Consider the following 26,021-nt stretch of genomic DNA (forward strand, 5'->3'; position numbering starts at 1 on the left):
GGCCAATGGGACCTGCGGGGGATTAGAAGGGGGGTGGTCAGTAGGTCAGAGAAGTTCTCCTGCCCCTCTGCTCTGCCCTGGTGAGACCTCATCTGGAATAGTGTCCAGTTCTGGGCCCCTCAGCTCCAGAAGGACAGGGAACTGCTGGAGAGAGTCCAGCGCAGCCACGAAGGTGCTGGAGGGAGCGGAGCATCTTCCGTGTGAGGAAAGGCTGAGGAGCTGGGGCTCTGGAGCTGGAGGAGAGGAGACTGAGGGCTGACTCATTCATGGGGATCAATATGGAAAGGGGGAGCGCCAGGAGGATGGAGCCAGGCTCTTCTGGGTGACAACCAGTGACAGGACAAGGGGCAATGGGTGCAAACTGGAACACAAGAGGTTCCATTTAAATTTGAGAAGAAACTTCTTCTCAACGAGGGTAAAAGAGCCTGGACCAGGCTGCCCAGGGAGGCTGTGGAGTCTCCTTCTCTGCAGACGTTCCAACCCGCCTGGACACCTTCCTGTGTAACCTCATCTGGGTGCTCCTGCTCCGGCGGGGGGATTGGGCTGGATGAGCTTCCGAGGCCCCTTCCAATCCCTGACACTCTGCGATTCTGTGAACCCGCCGGCGATTCCCGCCCTTTCCTCGCTGTGCGCAGGCGCAATAGGCTCCGCCCACGCCGGGCGGTGGGCGTGGCGCGCATGCGCACGGGAGGGTTCCCCCCCACACGCGCGAGCGCGCCATGGCGGGGCCCAGCTTGCGGCCGCACGTGCACTGGGCGCAGCGGCACCGCGAGCTCTACCTGCGCGTGGAGCTGAGTGACGTGCAGGTACCGGCGGGGAAGCCCCGCCCACCCGGGGTGGGGTCACCGGGAGGTCCCGCGGGGCCTCGCGCCGCGGCGAGGCGGGAACGGGGCGGGGGGTGGCGGGAGCTGCCGCCCTAACGCCGCTTGTCCTCCCGCAGAACCCGGACATCGCCATCACCGACAACGTGCTGCATTTCAAAGGTGGGGGCTCCGTGCGCGGGGAGGGGGGGCGGGTCTCGGTGTCCCGGTGTCCCGGTCCCCATCGCTGCCCTTGGTGCAGCGGCCGAGCGCTGTGCTGGGTACAGCAGCGCACGCACCTACAAAGCGTTCTGTTCCAGCGCTAATAATAACGGCAGGTTGTCTCTTACCTAATAAATTAAAACCAGCCCTCCCCGTATTTAAATACCGGTGAAATTTCCATATGCCTTTGCTGTCCTGGCTCAGCTGAACCCCGCAGAGAACTCGCGGCAGTTTTTCTTCCTTCCGCAAAGACCTTTGTTGGCAACTGTTACCAAACCTCTGCACAGGGAAGTAGCGCTCGATTTGGAAGGTAAAGCAGATATTTTCCTAAAATATGGGTTTGTTTCAGCCGGGCGGCTGCACATTGCGGCACCGCGGAGCTCGTGCTGTTGGCGTGTCCGGGTAGCACTGAGGACACGCTGTAGCTGGTTTTATTTGGGTTTTCCCATTTATTTGGTGTTTTTTCTCCAAGATGCGTTGTCTGGGACGTGCTGCCTCCCCGCTGAGCCACAGCCAGGGCCATTTGATAGGGTGTCGTTGCACATCGTGTTCGCTTCAGGATCAGTTTAGGGCTTGGAAGGGTGGAAATTAAACTTGGCGTGCGGGGTTTTGGAGCCCTTCTGGGGACAAGACAAGAAATGAGAGATGAACACCTCCTCCTGCAAGCGAGGACCCTATTCCAGTGCTGTGCAGAGTTGCAGCAGCTTCAGCTGCAGGCTCCAGCAACTGCACCTCTAAGTAACATTTTGGGCTGTTTGTGGCTTCCCTGGGAGCCTGTGGTTTCCTCTCTCTTCCCAGCAAGGCAGGAGAAGCAACAACTGCCGAGTATTTCTATGTATAAAGTGTCATTTGCAGGTGGGGTGTGCGGAGCTGGCAAAGACCTTCACGCTGTTAATTCTTGTCTTCCAGCTCGGGGTCATGGTGCCAAAGGGGACAACATCTACGAATTTCAGATCGAGTTCCTGGAACCGGTTGAGCCTAAAGTAGGTATTTGTGCTTTACAAACTCTTACAAAGAAAAAGTAATTTTTGAAAACTCGGAGGGAAAATGGCTGCGCGTAAAGTTCACAATACGCCCGTTTAGATTTTCCTGGTGATTCTGTAACTGCTGCAAACCAAAGGTGGTGTGTGCTGGTGCTCAGCCACCATCCTGCCACGATGCAAATTGCCTCACTGGAGCTAGTGCTCACATGGGTCAGCTTTAATAGAAACAGGGCCTTACAAGTACCGGTTGTTATTGTGGATTTAAAACAGCAAAATAATGGGAGAATCTGGCAATGTGTTGTCTGATGCAGCCTTGACTGGAGGGCACAGCAACACTGCTGCGAAGCATCACTGTGATGTTTCCTGGCTTCTTTTGCCGACAAAATAAAGTCATGAGAACTAGTGCTTCTGGCTGGTGCAGACTTCTTAGGTTGTCAGGCTGCGGGTCCTGTTGCAAAATCTTTTCTTAATTGCTGCTGTGGTCCAATAGGAGCTTGGCTGGAAGAGCAGCCCCTCCGTGTTACTTGCAGGTGGCTGTAAAGTCTGGCTTTACCTGCCCCAGCTGTAAAGTTTGGCTTTACCTCTCAGAGCTGTCACGGGCACGAGAAAGCTCTGCTCCCAGTGCAGGATTTGCGCTGCTTATTCCTGGCTGCCCCTTGGGGATAGCTGCAGTCAGACTGGGAGCCATAGTTCATCGAGGGAGTTGAGACCACCGGAGGGTGAATGTCTAGGCTCTGTCAGCAGGTGGGTTTCTTGGGTGGCTCCTACGAGGTACTGAGTGGCAGAAAATCCCTTGGTTCCAGGATCTAGTCACCAGTTTGTCATCTGTCCTGTAAAGCAGCAGCTGCCTGGTCCACAGCGTGGGAGGGGGTGCTGGCCACCGCCTGCGCTCGTCCCCTGTGCTGGCAAACAGGCTGTGCCAGGAGCCAGGCCGGGAAGGGCAGCCCTTGCCTCTGCAGAGCAGGCTCCTTCCAAAAGTCTGGTCACTCTGAGTCACCGTAGAGGGGCTGGAGAAGAGTCAGCTTTCCAAAATGTGTGTAACTGCAGATGGTCAGGAGTCCAAGGTTTTGCAGTCCAAGGTTTTCTCTTTGATGTGCACCCTGCGTGCCTTTTCCTGGTGCCAGGGTGGCCACCAGTGAGAGATGGAGGCTCTGACAGGCAAGGACCAGCCGATGGTAGCTGTAAATCACAGCTGCAGCCTTCAAATGTCCTAGGAGCATCCAGGCAGCCTTGACAGAGCAGTGCTGGTATAATGTGCACAGCTGAGAGCTCAGTTCATGGCTGTTCTGCATCATTTCCAGCTGGTTTGAGAGGCAGTCCCATGCAGAGCAGCCTGGCTTGGCTTGAGGCGCGGAGGGATGCAATGGTGGCTGTAAGGTGGGCGCCCACCGTGACAGTGCTGTGGGCTCTGAGGACGGAGAGGCTCTGGGCTGTTATGCAGAGTGTGGCTGTGGTGGAGGGGCCTTGTGGGGTGGTAGTGACCACACTGCCAGGTCCATCAGCTCCCCGTTGTCTCCAGGTGGTTCCTAAGGCTGTTAGCTCTTCCTCTTGCTGTAGCAGGTGTCACATAGAATCACAGAATAGTTTGGGTTGGAAGGGCCCTCCCCAGCTCCCCCAGTGCCCCCTCTGCCATGAGCAGGGACATCTGCACCAGCTCAGGTTGCTCAGAGCCCCGTCCAGCCTGGCCTGGGATGTCTCCAGGGATGGTTCAGCCACCACCTCTCTGGCCAACCTGGCACAGGCTCTCACCACCCTCAGGGGCAACAATTTCTTCCCCATGTCCAGCCTGAATCTCCCCTCTTTTAGTTTAAAACCATCACCCCTTGTCCTATCACAACAGGCCCTGCTAAAAAGTCTGTCCCCATCTTTCTTATCGGCCCCTTTTAAGTACAGAAAGGCCGCAATAAGGTCTCCCCGGAGCTTCTCTTCCCCAGCTGAACCCCCCAGCTCTCTCAGCCTGCCCTCCCAGCAGGGCTGTTCCAGCCTCGGGTCATTTCTGGGGCTCCTCTGGCCCCTCTCCAGCAGGTCCATGTGTGTCCTGTGCTGGGGACCCCAGAGCTGGCCCAGCCCTGCAGGGGGGTGTCACAGAGCAGAGGGACAGAGTTGCCTCCCTGACCTGCTGCCCACGCTCCTTCTGATGCAGCCCAAGATGCAATCGGCCTTCTGGGCTGCAAGTGCACGTTGTCGGCTCGTGTCCAAACATGGGGTCCCCTATTTTGGAGAGGGACCTGTTACATTTACCAGTGGCTTGGGCAGCCGCGGGACGCCTGTGCTACAGCAGTCCGTGTCATCCCTGCTTCCTTGATGGGAAGAGCTCAGGCATCAACTCAGCCTTGGCCCCTGTTTCTGAGGACTTCTGCTGATGTCAACTCTTGTGTCTTCCCCTCAGCCCGTGTGCAGGGTGACTCAAAGGCAGCTGAACATCACCGTGCAGAAAAAAGAGAGTAACTGGTGGGAGAGACTCACCAAGCAAGAGAAGCGCCCGCTCTTCCTCGCTCCTGACTTCGACCGCTGGTTAGATGAATCGGATGCTGAAATGGAGCTGAAGGAGAAGGTCAGTCCTGTGGACGCGTGTGGCTCGTGCTGCCAGCTACAGAATAGGGGCAGCTGTTCCCTTGCGCATTAACTTGTGTCCTTCATTTACCTGGAGGTGTGTGGCACGCTGATTACTACTCCTATTTCATACAGATCCCATATAGAATGGGTGAAACAGCTCAGATTGTAAGGAGTTCCAAAATAGGCACGCTTTTGGCTAGAAAGAGCAGCAGCTCCAGTCTGAACTGGTAGCTTCGCAGCCCCGTGTCCTCATCCCTATGAGGGTCATATCAGTGTGCCATATGGAGCCCAGAGACGCCAAACCCGGGTGTTGCTTGTCTGAAATCAGGGATTTTCTGGGCTCTCCTGAGCCGCTGGGCTGGCCCTGACGCTGCATTCCCACCAACTGGTGAGCTTGAGTGGCTTATTGCAGCAGGGGGGTGCAAGACTGGCTTGGAAAACACTTGAACAGGCCACATTTCTGCAAATCCTGTTTTACAACAAGCGCTGCCCTGTTCCCCTCCTCAGCCACCGAGCTTACCGAAGGGCCACTGCGATGGCCAGGAGCCAGAAAACCTGGGTGGGATGTTCTCAGTTCCCTTCAGGTCACTTGGTGGGTCATAAAATATTTTAAGGAACAGCTCTGAGCAATATTAATAGCTGAGAATTAACACAGAAAATGAGGGTTTGCAGCAAAAGCATCTCATTACTAGAATAAAATACATACTGGAGGCAGGATAACTAGTTAACACCCTCTAGCTTTTACCGTACCAGAATTTCTGGGTGAGGAAGGTGCTGTTTTATGCAGGTGAAAATTTCAACCCTCTAGCAACTGGCTGCTTGGCTGAGTTTTAAAGCCGCTAGCTTTGCAGTAGTATTGTTAACAAATCACTTGCTAATTACAGTAACAGTCTTTACAACCTTATCCTTCATCTTAAGGAAGAAGAAAAGATTAACAAAATGAAAATAGAATCCAGAGTCCCAAAAGACCGTAAGTAACTGTACCTTTCTAATGTATAAAGTGGGGTTTAGAAAGCTGCTGTCATTCTTACATGAAAATCTCAGCTCTTACAGGGCAATTTTGACCAGCTTGGTGCATCTTGGAGGGGAATCTTTGTATTATGAGCTATTTAGAAATGTAACAAAAATGCACTGCAGTTTCCAAGGAATTTAAAACATCCGACTAGCAAAAATCGAGTTCTAGGAGATGATGATCAAAGCAGGCAGAACCCCCAGTGCACACAGCAACCCTTTTATCATGATCAATAGCTTCACTTTTTCTTGGAAGCTTCATTCTCCCAGAACACCTGGTTTGCAGCTGTACTCTTTGCAGCAGCGTTACCGTTGCTCACCCCATGTATTTATTCTATTATTGTAGCTTTCAGACACCTGAAGAAGGGATACTTAATCATGTATAATCTTGTACAGTTTTTGGGATTCTCCTGGATTTTTGTGAACATGACAGTACGACTGTTCATCTTAGGAAAAGGCAAGTAATAATATTTTATTTACATTGGTTTTTGCTTTGTTGTTTTGGTTTTTTTAGTGTCGTTTTTAATACTTTCTAAATAGTGAAATCTAAAGGAAGACATATTGAGGAAACAAAACCATAAAAGCATCACTGAAGCACGCAACAAAAGCCTCTCAAAAGCCATCGCAGTGTCAAGGACAGGAAAACACTGTCCTCTTGTAAATCACAACTGCATGTTCTGATGAATGCTCCTTGTACTCTGCCAGGATTACTGCTAAAGAAATCAGTTGGAGCAAAATGTGTCTCTCACTGCAATGCTGGTATTTTTGAAAACGCACCGGGCAGAATATTTTGTTTTGAAGTGAGAACGCTTTATTCTACTGAGGTACAGCACTATTGCTTTTTTTGTAAAGTAATTACTGAAATAGCTCTTGATCCTTCTGTGTGTGAAACGGAGCACTTGAGCAGTGTTTCTGGCCTAACTGCTGGAACTTCAAGATAAAGCCTATAAAGAAGTTACATAATTACGCATAATGTTTTGTGAAATACGACTAGAATCCTGTTATCAAGATAACAGCTGCTGCACCAGCTTCCTGCACGTGGAAATTCATTTGTTCTCTCAACGTGGTTTTCTGTGTCTTACAGATTCCTTCTATGACACATTTCACACTATTTCTGACATGATGTATTTCTGTCAGACCCTGGCATTAATGGAGATCATGAATTCCCTAATAGGACTAGTCAGATCACCGCTGATACCTGCTGTAGTACAGGTAACACTTTAAAACTCTTCTTGTTCTTCCCATATTTAAAGTAAATCTCTATTTTCCACAAGTGTTGAGATGCTCCTAAAGGAAGTGATACAACCTCATTGGCACTGGACTAGAGGATATATTATTCTGGAGGCAGGAGTCTTCCCAGTCTTGGCTTTCCTCTTCCATCACCTTGGTAAGATAGTTCAGGACAGCAAAAGCAAGAAGCAGCTGACAAAAAGTACATTATTTTGATTCGGTTCCAGTGTGCTTTTTATCCTGCTTGTGGTTGTTGTGCATAAAAATGAGGATGGATGATTTAGGACTTGGATTGCCCCTCAATACAGAGCAAAATGTGTGCTCGGCAGAAGCAGGTCATAGCTGAGCTGCAGTTAGTTGTGTGCCCAGCGTGTGTTTGGGGCGTGAAGAGTAGATACCCTGCGTGGGTCCGACAGCAAGGACTTGCTCTTTCTTTTGATGAAGAGTGTGACTGTTCCTTAAATTTGTTTTTTCTTAAACAGATATTTGGGAGAAACTTTATTTTGTTTGTTGTCCTTGGAAGCTTAGAGGAAATGCAGAGCAAACCTGTGGTGTTCTTCGTATTTTATTTCTGGAGTATCATTGAGCTGTTCAGGTTTGTGGGATTTTTCTTCTAGCAGGTGTGTAGAGACCAATGTGATTGTTCCCAAGAACTCTTTAAGGAAGATTTTGATCTTTGTACCTTTTGGAAGAGTGGGGCTAGTCTCTTTGCCCCAGAGGGTAAAAGTCACAGACCGCCACAGCCCTCCTATGTTGATCCACCTCCCAAAAGGTGGGACAAGGCTGGAGTCTGAAAATAATCTTGCCCTGAACCTGGGGAAACCTGTTGCCTTTTTTCCCTGAGGATTCTGTTGCTTTGAACTTCCATTAAGTGAGCAGCACTATGCTCTGCTTGTCTTTCAAAATAAGTATTTTGAAAGTTTTATTAGGCAGTTACATTCATCCATATGGTCAGAGTAATAGCATTAGTTCCGTAAACTGCCAAATAAGGGCATGCCCATCATGATCCATAGGAACAATTTGAATATTATGTCGTGTGGAAGTTATGTTGATTCTTCTGTACAGCAGATATATGCAAGACCAATTCCAGTAGCAGCTTCCATTTTAAACAGTCTTTACATGCTGAATTGGTTTTAGGTATCCGTATTACATGCTTTCATGCATCGGTATTGAATGGAAACCACTTACCTGGCTCCGTTACACCACCTGGATCCCTCTCTACCCTTTAGGAGGCTTGGCAGAAGGTATGTCTGAAGAAGACAATAAACAACAAGGGTGGGCAAATAACTCAATTTTTGGTTTGGCTGCTGGGCTAGAAAATAATGTAATAGAACAACAGATAGACATTTGCTTTGAGCTGAAACCAACGTAAGCATTTTTGTCTTACTGAATCAATTTTTTTTTTCAATTTGATGTGAAAAGATGTCTTCCTTTTGGCCACTGGAAAGTAAAGGCAACAAAAGGTTACCTGACAAAGTGACCAGGCGTGTGCTGCCGTCCAGTGCTTACTTGCCTCTGCTGATCCAAAGCAGTGTTTTATTTGATTTGTCTGCTGGACCTGACTTGGTCAGCCTAGCTTGGCTTCACACCAGCTTACAGATGTTGACGTTATCTTGTAAATCATTGCACAGGACAGGCAGGGGCCGATTTCTCCCCTGAAAGCAGCAGAGCCTGTTCTGAGACAGGCACGGTGCTTGCCAGGTAGGGCTCTACACCATGCGGGGCTTTACAGCGAACAGGTCTGGATTGTTTTTATTTATGTAGGAAGCATATCAACCCTTCAGCTTCTAGCTGTAAGAAACGTGTTGTAATTGTACCTGTCAGAACCTGTTTCAATGAGACAGGAGGAGGTTTGTGCATTGCCCAGCTCCAGGCACGGGAAAGGCTTCTCCTGTGTCATCGCTGTGGGTATTTCTGCGTGGGAAATACTGCGGGCGCTGCAGGTTACAGTTGTGTGTGAGAACAGTGTTTCACCAGGCAAGTTCACTTTTACAGCTAAACTGCTCTACTGCCTGAGCTAGCTGCTTTCCGTCATACTGCGTGTTTGGAAAAAAAAAAAAAAAACCCAACCCAAACAGCTTTAAAATTGGTATAATTAACGAGAGCTAGCAAATAAGGGAAAATCCTGAAAAAGTTGGTACGGGCTGGGCAATTCTATATTTGATCTGCGTTTGCTAATGTAATGGCCTTCTGCTTTCAGCTGTCTGTATCATTCAGTCCATTTCAATCTTCAGTGAAACAGGGAAATATAGTCTGGGGTTGCCCAATCCACTGAACGTCACAATCCAGTTTTCATTTTTGCTTCAACTATACCTTATAGCCTTGTTTTTAGGTAAGATCCTTAATTGTATTTCTCACTATTGAAATAGAATGGCCAGTTTCCTCTAAATAAGTATGTTTTTCAAAGAAAATTAAATTTCTGCTTCTTGGGGATCATGGCAACTTAAAATTGCTTGAGGTGAAGCATTATCCTTGTTGCTTATGTAAATTTGTCAGTGATGGAGGGGAACACACCTACAATTAGCACGGGGTAGCCCCCACCAAGAAGGAGACATTGGTAACAAGTTAGCAGTTTTATCTACTGATCACTTGGGTTAAGAGAGTAATTTTTACATGTATTTATAACTTCAGTTCTTCAACGTCTATTTAGAACTTGCTTTTTGTGTGGTGGTTTGTTTGTTTGAGGCTTTTTGTTCTTTATTTTAAATTTGGTACAGCCATCTAGTATTAAAAAGATGCAGTAATGTCCTGCCTAAACACTTCATTCTTTTTTCCAGGGGTATTTGTAAACTTCCGTCATCTCTACAAGCAAAGGAAACATCACCTCGGACCAAAGAAGAGAAAGATGAAGTAAAGGAGGACTGCAATGCTTTCTTACCTAACTTATGACAAGATAAGCCTCTAATTATTACGGTTTTACTCACTGTAAAGAATTTTGTAAAATTACATGATCACGCTAGATTTCATGATTTCATAGTGAATTCAGGTAACATTCCCACTCACTGTATTTTGTTCCTTTTCAGTGCATGGCATTTACCATCGAACAGTAACATTTAAACTTGTATCCTGTCAGCTACCATGTTAGAAAGAAATCCTATTATCTGCATATAATATGCTTATAAATGGTGGAGCAGCACTAAATAGAAATAGTGTTTATCTTTCAATTGGATATTTGCTCTTTCAGTACTGCATGCAGATAGGGTGTCTGATGTGGGGATACACTGTTCACTGGCCCGGGCTGTTCTGGGGCGCAGCTGGATGGCAGGAGGAGCACGATCTGAGACCACTGAACAGCGTTTGGATGTTTATTTTGGGGTAAACTTGCTCAGCACATACTTCTTTTCTTCCGCAGCATATTGATGCTGCAAGAATTAAAACTGGAAGTAGCTAATATCAATTGAAATGCAACCGACTTAGTCTGTTTCTAGTTTAGCTTTACGGAACAGGAGTGCTGTGTGGATCCCGGCTTTCCTCTAGGAACACGTCCTTATTCAGGCGGTGGGGAATAGAAGCTGCCCTGCCACTCTGTGCCATGGGCAGAGATGCTGTCGTGGTTGGTAATGCAAGCACTGAAACATAATAAAACAAGGAAATGTAGGTACCAGCTTCCTCCTAGCATGTGAACCCCAACAGAACTCCAGCCCACCCACACAAAGGGAAAATGGGGACCTGTCATGGGAGACTGGGGTCCTCTGATAATTCCTGGCAGGGCTGTAGCTCCTGAATTTTGCTTATATTCTTCAGAAAGGCAGTAAATACTGCTTTTCTACTTAAACTTAGGGGTGCAGCTGAGAATTTGGTGTATATGCTTTGTTGGCTGGTACATAGTAGGATAGAGCAGTGGGTCAAATAAACCATGTATTATTTTGATAGCACGTATCAGATCTCAGTAAGAGAGATCATATGGGATTTCAGTGACCCTTTCCTCCGTGCTTGCTTTAAACAACACCAAAAAGAGGAGCTTCCCCCATTCCAGGTCATCTGCTCTCTTACCTGGAAACCTTTGTTTCAGTTGACGTGATTTCAGCATGCTCTCCTTCACACTTTGCCTGCTGTAGTTAATTCCAGATCCCTCTGGCCTCCTTCATCCATGTACAAAAAGTTTGCTCTAAAACCAAATTGTGGTTACGAACAGGTTCCTTCCCAACAACTGCCACTGCTGCCAGGGCAATGCCAGCAATCCAGAACAGGCACTGAAGCTGAGATTAGCTTAGTGCCATCTTAGTATTTATCTTTTTTCTACTGTAAAACAATATGAATCCTCCAGAAAATTATTTTCTACATTAACGGTAGCAAACAGCTTACAGTTTGTGATGGGGGCCCAGTGATTTGTTGCTGTAAAGGAAAGGATATAGTGTTATAAGGAGATTTTAACGAAGAACTGGTACAAGCTCCACGCTGCATTTCACAAATTGTGTTCTGTCAACAAGAGGTGTAATGGAACTTCTCTTCAGGGATACCCGAGACTCCCACTCAAAGGAGAGCGCAGCTGACTTTACTCAGGAGAGATGAGCATTATTTACACACTTAGTATTTCACTACAGCACGCACTGTACCTATGTTTGAACTATGTCAAAGGACTGAATTAGCTGAGCAATGGAACAGCAAGGATCACTCTCATACTTTAATTTCTTCACTAGGCATTTGAACCTCTGTTAGGAAATCCGTATGTATTCCTACTTATTTCTCAGTGAAACTGTGGTACTTAGTGCAAGCTGTCATGGATCTTACACTACTGAATTTTAGTCCTTCAGAAAGAATGTGTTTCTATTAATAAAGATTTACAACCAAATTTTGCTTTAGTTCAGTTGTTCTTCCCCTGAATCTGAGAAGTTGTATAATTTATTATTTAATTCATGTGACAAACAGGTCGGAGCCAAGCCTTCACCAAGTCAATGTTTTAGGCTACACAGCCTAGTTGCTATGAAAATGGAACAAATCCAACTAACATTTTTATGAAGAATTACTTTTTATTAACATTACACAAATAAAAAAAACATCTCACAAGATTAAGTTACTTTCACAAGCGTAAGCACTGCACCGCCAGTGATAACTCCTATTATGACAGTACAGACTGGCTTTCAAGTTGGGCATAAAATGAGTGACGACACCCTGAAATTAGCTATCTGATCTTGCACAGTGATTCTCACATATTTTCTTTGGACTAATCAAGTCGGTGTATAAAGTATAGTAGCTGCCTTTTAGGATACCTTTGCCAGTGAGTTCAGTTATGTGTAACCACATTTTAGAGAGGCCGAAAGCCATGAGCAGTCTGCTGCCTCTGATGGCACTTTCTTTCACTCCTCACATATACTGAATAAATTCCACCCTGCATCCAACACAGTAATTGATTTTGGGACACTTTCCACAGTTTTCAGGTCTGACTAAAGCCGCCACAAACTACCTACATTTATTTAGAGAGCGGTGATGCAGGTAAGGGACCCCGTTTTGATAAGTTCTCCAAACTAAACAGGCCCTAGAAAGTAAACAGGACAAGAAAATTTGAACCACTTGTGTCTTCATCTATAGAAGCTCTGAAAATGGCGACTTCACATCCTTTCAGTGCTGCTACTGGAAAAGTCTGTCTGCAGCGGAGCGATGTTGTGATCATAGGCAGCATATTCCGATGCTCCGGTACTTGCCACTTTGAGCTGCTGAGCAGCATGCGTGAGCTGGAACGCTGCGTCGGGATGCGCCGTGTCGGGAAGGAGCGTGCACTCCCGCTCCAGCATGTCTGCCACACCTTTCAGCAGGTCCAAAAAGCCAAAGGCCAGAGCTGCCTTTCGTAAACGATTAAGTTCCTGTGAAGAAGGAAAACTCCTTTTAAAGCCGCTATAAGGCTTTACATAAAATATGATTTTCTTCTTTTTTTTATGGCAAGCTTATTCACCTGAATAACCTGAGCGATCAGTACAGCTGATGGAAACCACCCAGCTGCTCAGGGGATAAAAAAATGCTTCAGGGCTGAAGATGATAGTGGCACAACTAAAGTGTTTGTTTTCCCTTGATCCCTTCCTATAAATCTCCGCTTCTCCCTTTTCTCTTTTGTGCATTCAGCTCTTGTACCTGTCGGTTTTGTCTGTGTCCCAGCTGGGGGTGGCCTCCAACTGAGGCTTCACTGACTGCTGCCTTTAACCACAGTGTCCAGCAAAATGTGTGTGTATATATATATATACACATATATATATATATATATATATATAAATTTTTCTTCACTGTAACTGACAGTGCTTATATGCATTTAGGCAGGGTATTCATTCTTGAAGTCTCGGGGGGCTACAATAATAAACTGCGTCAGCACTAAGCTTACAAGAGGAACAACGATTACCTCCAGCTACAGTCTAGATTATGGATTTTTACGACGTGGCCAAGTGTGCCTGGAATTTTGTCTTTCTCTGCTTCAGTTGTAGAAAAAATGTAGGAGACATTTCCAGACTCAGAATGACATCTGTGTTCCTATTCCCCTCTGATCCCTCAGTTTATTTCTGCCTGGACAACAGCATAAAATCTGCGAGGAAGTTCACCATGGAAGTGGCAGGGATCAGGGATCCTAAGAGGCACCTGTAAATATGACACATCTATGTCACCCTGCCAGAGAACGTGGTGACACGGAAACCAGAACCCCTTGTCTCACCTTAACTAGTCTGCAAAATGGACTCAAGATGTTTCCTTTACAGAGAACCATCTGTGTTTTTGCAGAGCCCTACAAGCCTGCACAGAACATCCCACAGACAGAGACAGTATGTGTCCCTCTGTTCAACGCACCACTATCAGTATGGATCAAATTTGGGCTGGCCTGAAATGTTACTCACTTTATAGAAGGTCTGAGTTTTTTCAGGGAGTTTCCTTGCATTTCTCAAGATCTTCTGTACGTCTGTCTGCAAAAAAGAAAAACAAAACAAAAACCTGGCAACTGCTGGGGAAGTGGCAGAAAAAATCCTCAACTATTTATTGAGAAATTATCCTGACCATTGACAAGACTGCAGCTCACAAAGGCTGAAATATAAATGGTAATTACACTAAATCAAATAAACTAAGCCAGATGCTAAACTGGAGACATAGCTTTCATTAAACAAGCTATGCTTTCTGATTGCATTTTAATCGTGACATTTTAAAGAGGCAGCATTTATACAAATGAAAGAAAAGCAATAAAGCAATTACATTAAACAGATAAGACGCACACAGAGTCCACTTTGCTGGTAAGACGGCTACTGCTGATCAAAGTATATCATCAAGTCCAAAACCCGTATCATTACCTGGAGGCCACTTGGTTTAATCCACACAGTAACGTTCTGTGCGTAACTGCGCTTGTTCTTGGGTTGCAAGGGGAAAGGGCTCTTATTGTCATCCTCTCCGTAAGGATTTTCTTTTGCATCTTGGGGAAGAAAATAAAATAAAAAGAACTTAACAACTAAGACTTGGCAAGGCTATTCACACAAGAAAACACTGAATGTGTAAGAGTTATTGAAATGAGTGTGATTAGTACCTGAAATAGGTCCAAGTTGCGCCATCTTCCCGAGCCATGGAAGGGGCTCAGGGCCCGGTTCAAAGAGCGACATCATGAGGTTCGATTTCTTCTTGCTGTCAGCTTGTGAATACAGCATTCCGTACCACTCGGGCCTGTGGAAAAGAGCAAATCCCAAAGGGTGAAAATCTTCCAACCCCTCTCTGCCTAGAATTTCCCCCTTCTCACTGTGTGGAGGCTCACTATTCGTAATTTATACTGGCAGAACCATGTCTACAGTTAAAAATCCACAGCTTTATCTAGCAGTGCAGAGTTTTGTACAGAGTACAGATATAAATAAGCATAATTTATAAATAAAACATAAACGAGCAAAGTAAGAGATTTTTTCAGGCAGACATCCAGCGCCTTACCCCAACTGGACAACAGCCACCATGCCTTCCACTTTCAGGCTGCCATGTAATAAAACACAGAAGTTGGGGATTTTCCCAGCAATCTGATTAGCTGAATTCTCATCTTCAGTGTCATCTGTGATCCCAGGACCCACCTCATCACCTTCTGGGGAAGAATAAAAGCAAACAAAGAGAACATAAGAATAAACTCAAACACATGAGTTCTATTTCTTTGACACCACCCTGTATCTTCTGCCATGCAAGAGCCAATTAATACTCTTGTGGAATAAACAGCTGCTAAATGAATTGTTTGGGCAAAGTGGCATTATAATGTTATATAAACCACCGCATCCTACTAACAAAACAGAGTTACCAAAAAACTGCAAATAAAATCTCAGCTTTGAAGAAACTAGAAGTGAAATGAAACAACACCAAGAGTCTGGCAACGAATACGTGGCTGCTTCTGAACCAAAAGCATCTTGAATTTCCAGTTCTCCTCTCCTTTGCAATTTGTGGTCATTATGAGAAATGTACTATGTTTTAGTAGCTGGAATACAGATGTGATTTAACTGTTAATATCTTCTAAGGTGAAAAGGCCTGGCAGGGTAAGAGTGGTAATACAGAGATAAGAACATTTCTAGAGTTTTCATTCTTTTTTACCCAGAGAAATCTCACTTACTCTTTGTCCCACTCCAAAGCCATGACAAAAGGAAAGGGAAAGTCCTTCTTATCACAGGCTGATGCACACAAGTAGCTGCAAGTCAGTAATGTGCTCAACCATCCTCGACGCCTACACCAGACATTTGTATAGATACATACATACTTGGCCCCAATGAGCAGCAACGAATGCTCAAGTACAACTGAGCAATCTAGTTGTGATTAAGATCAGATTTTTCACAACAACAAATAATTCCAAGAACCAACTGGATGCAGGAATTAAAATTTCATCTTGTACCACACATTTCATGGCCCATAACTATTTTTAGCTTTAAGTTTGGCATGTCCTATTAATAATGATGCCATAAGAACACTGTTCCCTCTATTAACTTTCAAAAGAACACAGTATTCAAAATGGAAAGAGCTTGCGTTCAAGTTTTAATTTTAATGTAATCACACAAACATGTCTTCAGAGACATCTGGCATTTTCATGAAGCATAAAACCTGTGCTTCTAGTCTAAACCACCACAGACATTACAAGGGAAGTTTACAGCAGTTTTTGCTAAAAGAAACAAAATTTGCTCACCTCTGTTAAGTGCAATGGGCAGCACCAAGTGTCTGGACAAGACAGGAGGGCTGGAAATGTCAGCTATATCTACAAACCCAACAATTTCTAGATCTGTGGGGAGACAACAGGTTTAAGTCAGATTTGGAAACAGCTGAAATGTACTCAGAGTCAATTTAACATTTCCACTTCTTACACCGCTCAGTTTTCTGAAGCAGTGACTAGAGGTAGCACAACCTTGACGGTCACAGATACAAACATTCACACATAACACCACAACACTTTAAGATGAGAACATCGAGAACACAACTTCCACCACACACGTACTGCTGTCCATGAACCATGTTGCTGGACAGATACAGAATTTTCCACATTGTTTTTCACACTGTACCTAAACCATTGCCATTTTATAAATCCAAAAGGAGAGAAAACAAAGGACTAAACCACATCTACCAGCTTTGAAACACTTGATTAAAGCCATGGAGGAATTCAGGGGGTGAGAACACCATATGCTGCATTTTAATGCACACAGAACAACATTTTCTTCATAACTACTTCCCATCTTTGGAATGACAGGAGGAACTCCAAGATGGAATGCAACACAAAGCGTCCCATCAAGGCACACCGCGTTCTCTTTTTCTTGGCTTTTGCTATTTTGCTGCAGACATACTCACTCCTATTTAAACAGTGTGCAGCTACAAATAAGAAGTGATCACACCCCAAATGAGAAATGTTTTTTTCTCTTGCATATTTAAAAAACCCCAAACAAACAAAGGCAATCTTCGTGGCAGGAATTTATGAGTTGCAGTTCACTTTCTTGTGGAATTTTACCACTATCATGTCCTCATTCACATGCAAGCTGTGCACATTTTGTTGATGAATACAGAAAAAAAAAAAGGAAGTCTACAGGACAGATCCAGGAAATCAAATTGCCAGTGGAGCTAGAAACTCACAAAAAAAGAAACTATCTGAAAAGGCATCTGGGCATATGATCTAACCAAGTCACTCTTTTTGTATTTCCTGAACAACACAAAGCCAGCAGGAACTCCCATCAGGTCCCTTGCAGAGTTTGCCACCCTGGGGTGTCACCAAGAGTACCAACCTTTAGCCCAAGAGCCACAGAACTGCCTGACTGGAAAGAACAATGAAACGCACATGGCCAAGTGCAATGCTGAGGAGCTGAGAGCAATTTTGGTGCTGCAGTTCAACCTTAATTCTTAAGGCAGAGCAGTGAAGTTCAGTGTATTCTCTCCAAGAAGTGTAACTAGCCATTTGCAAGCCATGGGCTACTTACAGCCTCCCTGCTGTTCGTGGGAGCCGTGTCCAGGAACGGGAGGGCTGAGAAAGGTTTTCTTTGCACAGTTTTAAAAAAATAATTTAGTATTTGTATGAAGTACCAGGATAAGAGACAAACTATAAAGCCAGAGATTTCAGAAATCTCAACCTTTACTTGTGCTGCCCCACCAACTCTTCTCAACTCTACTCCTGGGGGATTCCTTGAAGAAGCCTCCAAAAAAATGCCAGTTTGTCTGACCTTATAATACAGGGTCTTTCCGATAAAGGCAACTCTAATACAAAATGCAGCCCTTTCTCCAACATACCTCTTCTATCCCCCGTGAAGTTTACGTACGAAGGTACTCCTGGAAAGCAGCCTGTGGCTCTCTGCCACAGTTCTTGCCCCCAGAAATCGGCACCCAGAGTTTTGAAAGTTCCTCTACCCTCCTCAAGCCCTTTTACCAGGGACGTGTGGCTGCAACAGGACGATGCTCTTGTCCCCTGGTGCCACATACACCAACAAATTACAGAGTCAGCGACTGATCCTCACAGAGAGAACATGTATGAAACAACAGCTATACAGGAAAAGAGGTGGTAGTGAAAAGGTAGAAATAGAATAAATTTAAGTGAAAAGCAATCAAAGATTGGTTACCTGTATTAATTGCTTTAGGGATGGGGTCTATTTCCTCATCTATAATGAAAGGCTCTGGTCTGGGAAATACTTGCACATCAGATGTTAAGTGGCCACACTTGAGAACAGCATGGAATGGTGTATAAGCCAGGTCTATTAGCTTTCTAGAACACAATTAGTTATTATAAGGAAAATATAATATATCTCGAATTAAAATGGTTTGCATAAAGCACATTTTTTCTTTTAACTACAGTTAATCCAGCAGTTCTAACACTGCTAAATGACAAAATAAAGCAGAATATTATCACGCTGATAGCAAACTAACAATAATCCTGGAAATTAGCACCTTCTATCCGCCAACTGTAAACAGATGCTGTGGTTTGTTACGGAATGATCAAAATAAATGTTGACCTTAACCAGTGAAGGTCAAGACAAAAATACAGTAAACAAGATCATAAACTAAAAGAAAAAAAGGGTAATTAGAATACCCACCTCATCAGATTTCTTGTTATATTTGTTTTCTTTTACAGATACTACCTGGAAACCTTCACTAAGGCATATTATCTACAAATCTACTCACCCAAACATAGACTGTACATTCTTCAGGCAAAGGGGTCCATCAATGGTGAAAATTTGCCCTTCCCCGTTGTTCAAATCTATGAGCCGTTCCAGGCAGTCTAAGGAATCTGTGCTTTGAAGCTGTAAAAAAGTAAAGCAAAATGGTGGGGATTTTTAAAGTTTTCTTTTTATTATCAAGTATGTTTTCAGAAAATATACACAACAGCAAAAAGCACCTGATTGGATGATAAAATGATGTTTTGTTATCTCACTCCTTTCTGAATAAACCAATATCCTTGGTCTCCCAGGAAATATACTCTTTATGTTGCATTTATGTTAGACCAGACGCAGCATTTGGCCTAGTAACAAATAATCATAGAATATCTTGAGTTGGAAGGGACTCATAAGGAACATCGAGTCCAACTCCCGATACACTGCTTTATTGTGTTAAGTTCTGCTTCGAAAGCAGGTTCAAGCAACCAAAAATCCCAAAAGCTTTTGGTCTTCAAGAGCACAGGAACACCTTACTAGTATAACATTTCATCGGTAACGTTAAGTTTCCACTTCGTTCAGGAAAATCTTATTTTTAGGAGCGAAGGCAGATACAATTATTTTTGAGAAGTTCTTAGAGAACGCCCTCAGTTTACTGTTTAGAATGTTCTAAACTTACCAGTAATAAGATTATTTATTTTAAACATTGTTCCAGTTATTCTGATACGTAAACAATGCTTCAATCCATCAGCTTCATCAAGAAGATCATTTCACCTTGAAGGTGAAATATCTATTGCATGCCTAAGTAGAAAATTCTTCTGTATTGGACAGAAGAATACAGGTGTCGAGTTAAAAGCAATGCTATTAATAAAACCTAATCTAAGGAGCTTTAGTCTATATAGGCTGCTTCTTATACATTTTTTATTCAACAGAATTCTACCTACTCTAAAGATTTTTAAAGCAGGTACTGAGATTTTCAAAGGTACATGAAGAGAAAAGAAAAGTCACCTTCCCTTCAAAACTAAGGGAAGTTGGTTTGAACGCTGGCTTGAGGACTTTAGAATTTTGCTCACTCACATTTCTACATAAAGCTATTGTTGTTTTAAATGTTGAGCATCTTTGCAATAGAAGTGATTTATTCAAGAATTGAGTTGTAGAATAAGAAAAGCCCCCAAATGCATTCAATGTAATGAATGCAGAAAAATAAAAATTGAATAATATTCCTCAGGGAAAACCTGACGTGATTTATACAGATTATGATAATAATGCAATAAGAATTTTTTAAAAAGATACTGCAGCTACGTTTCATCAAATAACTAACACTATGCACTGGAATGTCAACTAAACTTTATAACTAAGCACAAGAACATCGAAGTATGTTTTGTGCTGACCTGCTCATCAGTTCAGAGAAGAACAATAATTATCCAACGTAACAAAGAAGAAGGTATGTGTTAAAGACGTCACCTCTTCAAGATTTGCCATGCACATGACATACAACTTGGATGGGAACGGGAAAGGCAGCGGAAACCTGTTGCTTTCACTTCGCTGGTTGTGCGTAGCCAGGGAGTGTCGCAAGGAGCCTCTGCCAATCCCCAGGCAGCCGTCGGTGACCAGGACAATCTCGAATGACAGAGGAGAGATGAGCATTTCTGAGACAAGACACGTTTCTATCCACAGAGGACAACTATACGCCAGCACATTTCAGCAGCCTTCCTAGCGGCATGAACTTCTCTGCCGAAAATCGTTGCTCACACGGGGATTTCCTCCGCTGAGCCGAGGAAAGAATTGTGAGTAAAATTTCCAGAAACAGGCACACAAATGAGAAATGGAAGATTTAGCCATTGCAATTTCAGCTATGTACATGGTAAATATACATATAAATTTCATGGCTAGAAACACACCATGCTGTGCAAAAACATGGCCATTTTTAAGCGTACACTAGAACTACGGTGACTGTACAGCTGAAAAAGCAGCCTGCTGTTGATGGACTCGAGAACTTTGGGTTTATTTTCAGATGGAAGATTAAAGCTAACTGTGACCATTTCTTCTGCAGAATCTGGAGGGTGACCCAGCTCCCACTACAACCTACAGAAGCCATACAAAAGGTAGTATTAATTACCCTAATTCTTTGCAAATATAGCTGCAGTACGCTCACATTTTGCAGAATTATTAAAGCAAAAATACACATTTTTGCATTCAGTTGCACATCCAAAGTCACTCCTTGTACAAACCTGCACTAACAGGTTACGCTGAATAATGGAGCTATTTACACTCAGCTGAGACCCAGTCACTTCCAGAGTAGTAAGGCAGCTGCTCTTTCAACACTGCACAGCAACAGCAGGCATTATTTTTGGCTGAGAGGTAAGCAAAAACAAATCTAGTTGAAACTCAGTGTATATCTGCTACCTCCAGATTTGTATTCTCTCTCCATCCTCTCTCTTTTGCATTCTGTCCAGTTATCATCTGAACTGTTGCTCACCTGTAATGTTTTCCACGATTATGAGATTCTGCACAGGTCATTCCCCACTGCCTTTCATCACCCCGTAACCTGGAGTTCCAGTAAAATGAGCTGAGAGACCAAACTGAGGTCTTATCTGCACTTGCTTTTTACATCTTTGCAGTTCTTTGCCTGGAATGTCTGCTTTTCCAAGGTGCCTTTTATCCTTGTTAGATTCTGAAGCATTGCCCAGCCAATCAGCCTCTATCCTTTTTCTCTGTAAGGAGTATTGCCTGACACACCTTCCCAGCTCACTGAGCTGCAAAATTACTGAACTTCAATCCTAACCCAAAAAGCAACAGGCTCCTTAGTGTCTCAGAAAACTGAGCACTAAAATCAGTTTTTGCCACAAGAGGCAGCAAATTCAGAAGGCTGAAAGCTGCAACAGCTGAACGGAGCATGTGAGCAGATAGAGGCCAAATGACTCATCAGGGAAAGAAGACAGTTCAAAACACACTCAGCAGCAGTTCCATGCTTCTGCTTGAGACTTGGAACTGTTACATGCCCTGGAAACCATCAGGTACTGGAGGAGAAAGGTTACTGTGTGTGTGATTATACCCCTTCCAAACTGAGTGAGGCTCCTGGGACAGAAGATTGCATCCAGATCAAATGCCAAGCCTCCAAAATAATGCTCTTGGGCCAGATTTTATAATCCACTCCACTACATTAACACACTGGACAAAAAGCAGCCTCATTTTTTGCTGCTGAATGTTTTAATACAGACCACCTTCTGCTCACATCCCAGCTACACACAAAATACTAATTCTTTGTCTTCCTGTAGCACCAGCATGCCAGAGAGCACTCAAAGTTTCCAAATTACATTTCCATTTCCATCTGCAACTTCCAGGGAGTAGAAAGTACACGCCAGATCGTAAGAACAGTGAAATCAGTCGTACCTGGCAAGGAATTGCTGCCCCCCATTCCTGCTGGACAATGTTGCAAACCCCCAGCAGCGCTGACTCCAGGCAGGTTTTGTCATAATCATCCATGTTACTCAGGGCTTCCTGGAAAGACAAACACCACTGTAATTGCTGGCTGAAATATCACTAACACAGAAAAGTTATTCACAGTTCTGTGGTAAGTCAGTATACTTGCTTTGTATTGTAACACAATGCAAAGTGCTGTGTTCTTATCCATGACCTGCAAAGTTTAAAAAAAAAAAGAAAGATAGATATAGGAAATAGTGAACAATGTCATAAGAAAACAATTAAAGCTGACTCTGAAGGAACTATAATATTATAAACAAAGTTCCTTGGGAGAAAAAAAAAATGTTCTGCATGTCTCAAAGAAACAGTAAAGTAAAAATTTGAAGTAATGTGTAACATGAAACATTTAGCTTAGAAAAACGTCCCAGGTGTCAGAACAAATTTAACTTCTTAGAGATTCAGAAAATAGGCCACAAGGAGGTTGTCTCAAAAACTCTTTGGCAGAGAGAATAACAGAATCCAAAATTCATACCCACACTCCCTTTCTATAACCATAAACCAGTTTTTTCTCCTTAAAATGAAAACCTCACACTTAATCCAGCATCATAAGAAGGGTGCAGCCTTAAAACTAACATGCTAGAGGAACTTGGCTGGATTCTTGGCAAAGAGAATGCACTGGCATTCATCTGCTAAAAGGCAAACGTAACAGAGAATATATTTTAAAATCTGCATGTCCCACAACTGACAAACTCAAAACATGGTGCCCTTGACAGTGACATATCATTTCTTCTTGATATTATATAAAATAACCAGATACATATGTACAATTTTTACTGGCTTCAGAGACTTTCAGTACCTTACTGCATTTGTATGAAATTTCCTTCTAGGACTTTCTCCTTTCCATCTTCTTTCCACTTCCCATCACATCTGCAAGGCCTAAAATCACCTTTTTCTCATTTTTGCCCTGTTTCAACTGTCACATGTAAAAGCACCTTCTCTCTACCAAATCACTTGACTCAAAACCTTGCTGAACAGTCCTGTTTGATGCACCATTTATCAAGAGCAAATTAACAACTACAGACAAAAACATGAACATCACAGAACTACCGGTGTTTTTAAGAGCTTCATCAGGCAGCCCTTTCCTCCACCCCCACTTTTAACTTAAATAACCACGCTCCAGTAGTTACTTGTAAAGGTGCTATTTGCAAAAATGTTTCAAATGCATTGATTTCACCTATCCTTAAAATAAGGATAAAACACTCAATTCAAGACGTTGTGCAGAGCATGACAGGGAATCACACAATTTCACTGTCATTCTGAAACACGTCAGGGGGTTCCGGGGGTTGTGCTTTTTTGCTTTGTTTTGTTGTGGGTTTTGTTTGGTTGGGTTTTTTGTGTGTGCGTTCTGTTTGTGTTTTGCTGTTGGCGTTTTTTGTTGGGGGTTTTTTTTCGTGTGTTGACGACTTAACTGCTTTGGTGCCCCGCACACCCTACCTGCAGCGTGTTGTAGTCTCTCGTAAAGGGCACCATCAGCTCCCAGAGCGACGAGAACACCACCAAGGCCGTGAACTCCAGCTTGTAGTTGGTGGCCATGTGCTCGAACAGCATGGTCAGCCCGTGGACCGCCAAGTGCTTCCTCTGGTACTCCTCAGACCCCTCCGCCGACACCGGCCGCGTCATGGAGAGTGACACGTCCATCACCACCACCGTTGGCATGATGAGCAGCTCCTTCTCTGCTATCGTCGTGGAGAACAGCGATTCACTGCATGGAAAGGGAAGAAAGAAAGAAGGGAAGAAAGGGAAGAAAGAAAGAAGGGAAGAAAGGGAAGAAAGAAAGAAGGGAAGAAAGGGAAGAAAGAAAGAAGGGAAGAAAGAAACAAAGAAGGGAAGAAAGAAAGAAAGAAGGAAGGGAAGAAAGAAGGAAGGGAAGAAGGGAAGAAAGAAGGAAGGGAAGAAGGGAAGAAAGAAGGAAGGATAGAAGGGAAGAAAGAAGGAAGGATAGAAGGGAAGAAAGAAAGAAGGGAAGAAGGGAAGAAAGAAAGAAAAGCCACGCGTGATAATTAAAGTTATGAGGCGACGCGCCTCGTCCTCTCACACTGACCCCGCCGTGTGGCGGGGGAAGCGGCAGTTACCCTTTTGCCCCTCAAAAAGGCGGGATTTAGTGCAGATTAAATCAGTGGATCTGCTTCTGAACCGCACGCAGGCTGTGAAGGCCAAGGCTGAGTCTCCATGGGGGAAGGGAGCAGCGGGGACACCCCGAGGGCCGAGGAGAAGCCGGGGACCGCGGCGGGGAGCCAGCCCTCCCTCCCAGCCCCTCCTGCCCGGGGACAGCTCGGGGTGTTTCGAGGAAGGAGGCGAGAGGGGAAGGAAAATGGTGCCGCTCACCCCAGTCCCGCCGTGCCGCCATGGGTCCGTCGCAGAAAGCGGCTCCCCCGGAACGCCGCGGCCGAGGCGGAAAGGGGCCGGGCCCGCTGCCGGCCCCTCCCCACACAGCTCAGGCCGCCCTCCCCACACAGGGCCCCTCCTCAGGGACAAGGGGAAAAACAGTGTTTTTTCCAGTGAAAGCAGAAGTCTGTAATACTGCACACACTAGGGAAAGCAGCGCATTAGATGCTGGTATTTTGGCAGAGTACCGCCACGATTTAAAAAAAGAATTTATGAAAAAGCATCCCAGCTGGCGAGCAAACCTCCTTCTCCCAATTCTGTAAATGTGGGAGTCAGTGTAAGGAACATTTCACGATGGAATGCTGTTTGTACAACTGATCCGTCATCTGACCCCAGCAGGGGGAAGGACTGAGAGACATCGGACTATGAATCCTTAATGTAAAACAAAGTCTCTTCAAACTAATCCCAGAATGCAAACATTATTTCAAGAGTTAAGCTGGGGGAAGGGTAACCAAAGAGCCAGCAATCCATATTTTAAATAAGTCAATAAGGGGAGGGGATTGTTAGATGAATCAGACAGGTAAACTGAGGCAGGGTCGGGTATTCTGTAACCCCTGCAGTACCAACCACCGGGGAACAGGGGAGGGGATTTGCAGCTGGGATTAGGGTGATACAAGTAGGGGCTTTTTGCCCTATTCCATGTGCCTACCTTTAGGTACAACACCCGGTCTGGAAAAATCGTTATTAAAATATGCTTTGCTGGGAGATCCTGCATGGGCCTATTATATTTGTAAGGTAATTGTTTCCTACAGGGCCGCTACTCCTCAGGGACAAGGGGAAAAAACGGTATTTTCATCAGTAAAAGCAGGAGAAGTCTGTAATACTGCACACACTAGGGAAAGCAGCTCATCAGATGCTGGTATTTTGGCAGAGTACTGCCACGATTAAAAAAGAACTTATAGAGGAGCGTTCCAGCTGGCGAGCAAACCTCCTTCTCCCAGTTCTGTAAATGTGGGGGATGGTGTAAGGAACATTTAACGAAGGGATGTTGTTTCTACAACTGATCTGGCACCCGACCCCAGCAGGGGAAGGACTGAGAGACATCGGACTATGAATCCTTAATGTAAAGTATTTTCAAACTAATCCCAGAATGCAAACTGATTATTTCAAAAGTTAAGCTGGGGGAAGGGTAACCAAAGAGCCAGCAATCCATATTTTAAATAAATCAATAAGGGGCAGGGGTTGTTAGGATGTCATCTGTATGAGATGCCTCAAGATGAAGCTACGTGCAAGTTTTCTTGGGATTTACTCTGCCGCTGTCTTCCATACTTACCATGAGAATGATCCACGTGTCACAGTTGGTGCTTTCATGTTGTGGTTTATAATGGAGATAATCGCCTACCCTCATACTGAGAATAACCTGTAGTAGGAGACAAAGATATTGGCTTCAGAGACAGACCCAAATTTATACAATGCTATTTAATCTTCTTAGGGGCTGCAGGTATTAAACTGGATTGGCTATTCCTCCAGTAATATGTCCTTCACACCTGACCCTCTCTTGTATTAGGGCTGCACTAGCAAAGGCATCATGAAAATGGGATCATTTCCATCTGCCTCTCTATGCAACAGCATCTCCCATCTGGCTGTTAAGTATCAAAGAAGCCTCCTGGGCTACGCTTGACTGCTTGTAGTCCTCTTCCTCTTGGACAGCATCTTTCGAAGGTAAGCTGAGGAGGTGGGTTTGGTTGCTTCAGATCTCCCATGACTGAGACAGTCCGACCAGTGAGAAAGGAGCTGATCTGTAAGAAATAAAACCAGTTTTTAAACAGGGGTATGTACATATGTCTTCTTTGTAATTCTTTTTTACTCTCTTATATTTA

At 44.5% G+C, this 26,021-nt stretch overlaps 2 protein-coding genes across 5 annotated transcripts; one reads left to right on the plus strand and one right to left on the minus strand.

Annotated features, from left to right (window-relative positions):
- The first annotated feature begins 693 nt into the window (after positions 1-693).
- HACD3 (3-hydroxyacyl-CoA dehydratase 3) lies at positions 694-11,583 on the plus strand. Of its 2 annotated transcripts, XM_065641657.1 has the most exons (11): positions 694-806; positions 941-983; positions 1,932-2,005; positions 4,395-4,559; positions 5,480-5,531; positions 5,919-6,029; positions 6,657-6,784; positions 7,285-7,397; positions 7,940-8,046; positions 9,003-9,134; positions 9,580-11,583. In XM_065641657.1, exons 1-11 carry the CDS (start codon positions 720-722, stop codon positions 9,654-9,656), a joined length of 1,089 nt encoding a protein of 362 aa, XP_065497729.1. In that variant the 5' UTR covers positions 694-719; the 3' UTR covers positions 9,657-11,583. The 2 variants fall into 2 exon arrangements, with proteins under 2 accessions (XP_065497729.1, XP_065497730.1); XM_065641658.1 differs by lacking the exon at positions 9,003-9,134.
- A 142-nt stretch (positions 11,584-11,725) lies between these two features.
- INTS14 (integrator complex subunit 14) lies at positions 11,726-24,194 on the minus strand. Of its 3 annotated transcripts, none has more exons than XM_065641576.1 (12): positions 24,142-24,194; positions 23,251-23,518; positions 21,727-21,834; positions 19,798-19,953; positions 18,365-18,483; positions 17,806-17,948; positions 15,900-15,992; positions 14,678-14,819; positions 14,289-14,422; positions 14,059-14,177; positions 13,615-13,680; positions 11,726-12,603 (listed from the first exon to the last, which is right to left on the minus strand). In XM_065641576.1, exons 2-12 carry the CDS (start codon positions 23,470-23,472, stop codon positions 12,352-12,354), a joined length of 1,554 nt encoding a protein of 517 aa, XP_065497648.1. In that variant the 5' UTR covers positions 23,473-23,518; positions 24,142-24,194; the 3' UTR covers positions 11,726-12,351. The 3 variants fall into 3 exon arrangements, with proteins under 3 accessions (XP_065497648.1, XP_065497645.1, XP_065497646.1); XM_065641573.1 differs by having other exon boundaries at positions 14,678-14,822; XM_065641574.1 differs by lacking the exon at positions 24,142-24,194 and adding an exon at positions 23,889-23,990 and having other exon boundaries at positions 14,678-14,822.
- Positions 24,195-26,021: the final 1,827 nt, after the last annotated feature.

This window comes from Caloenas nicobarica, chromosome 10 (genome assembly GCF_036013445.1).
Source record: "Caloenas nicobarica isolate bCalNic1 chromosome 10, bCalNic1.hap1, whole genome shotgun sequence".
Taxonomy (NCBI): domain Eukaryota; kingdom Metazoa; phylum Chordata; class Aves; order Columbiformes; family Columbidae; genus Caloenas; species Caloenas nicobarica.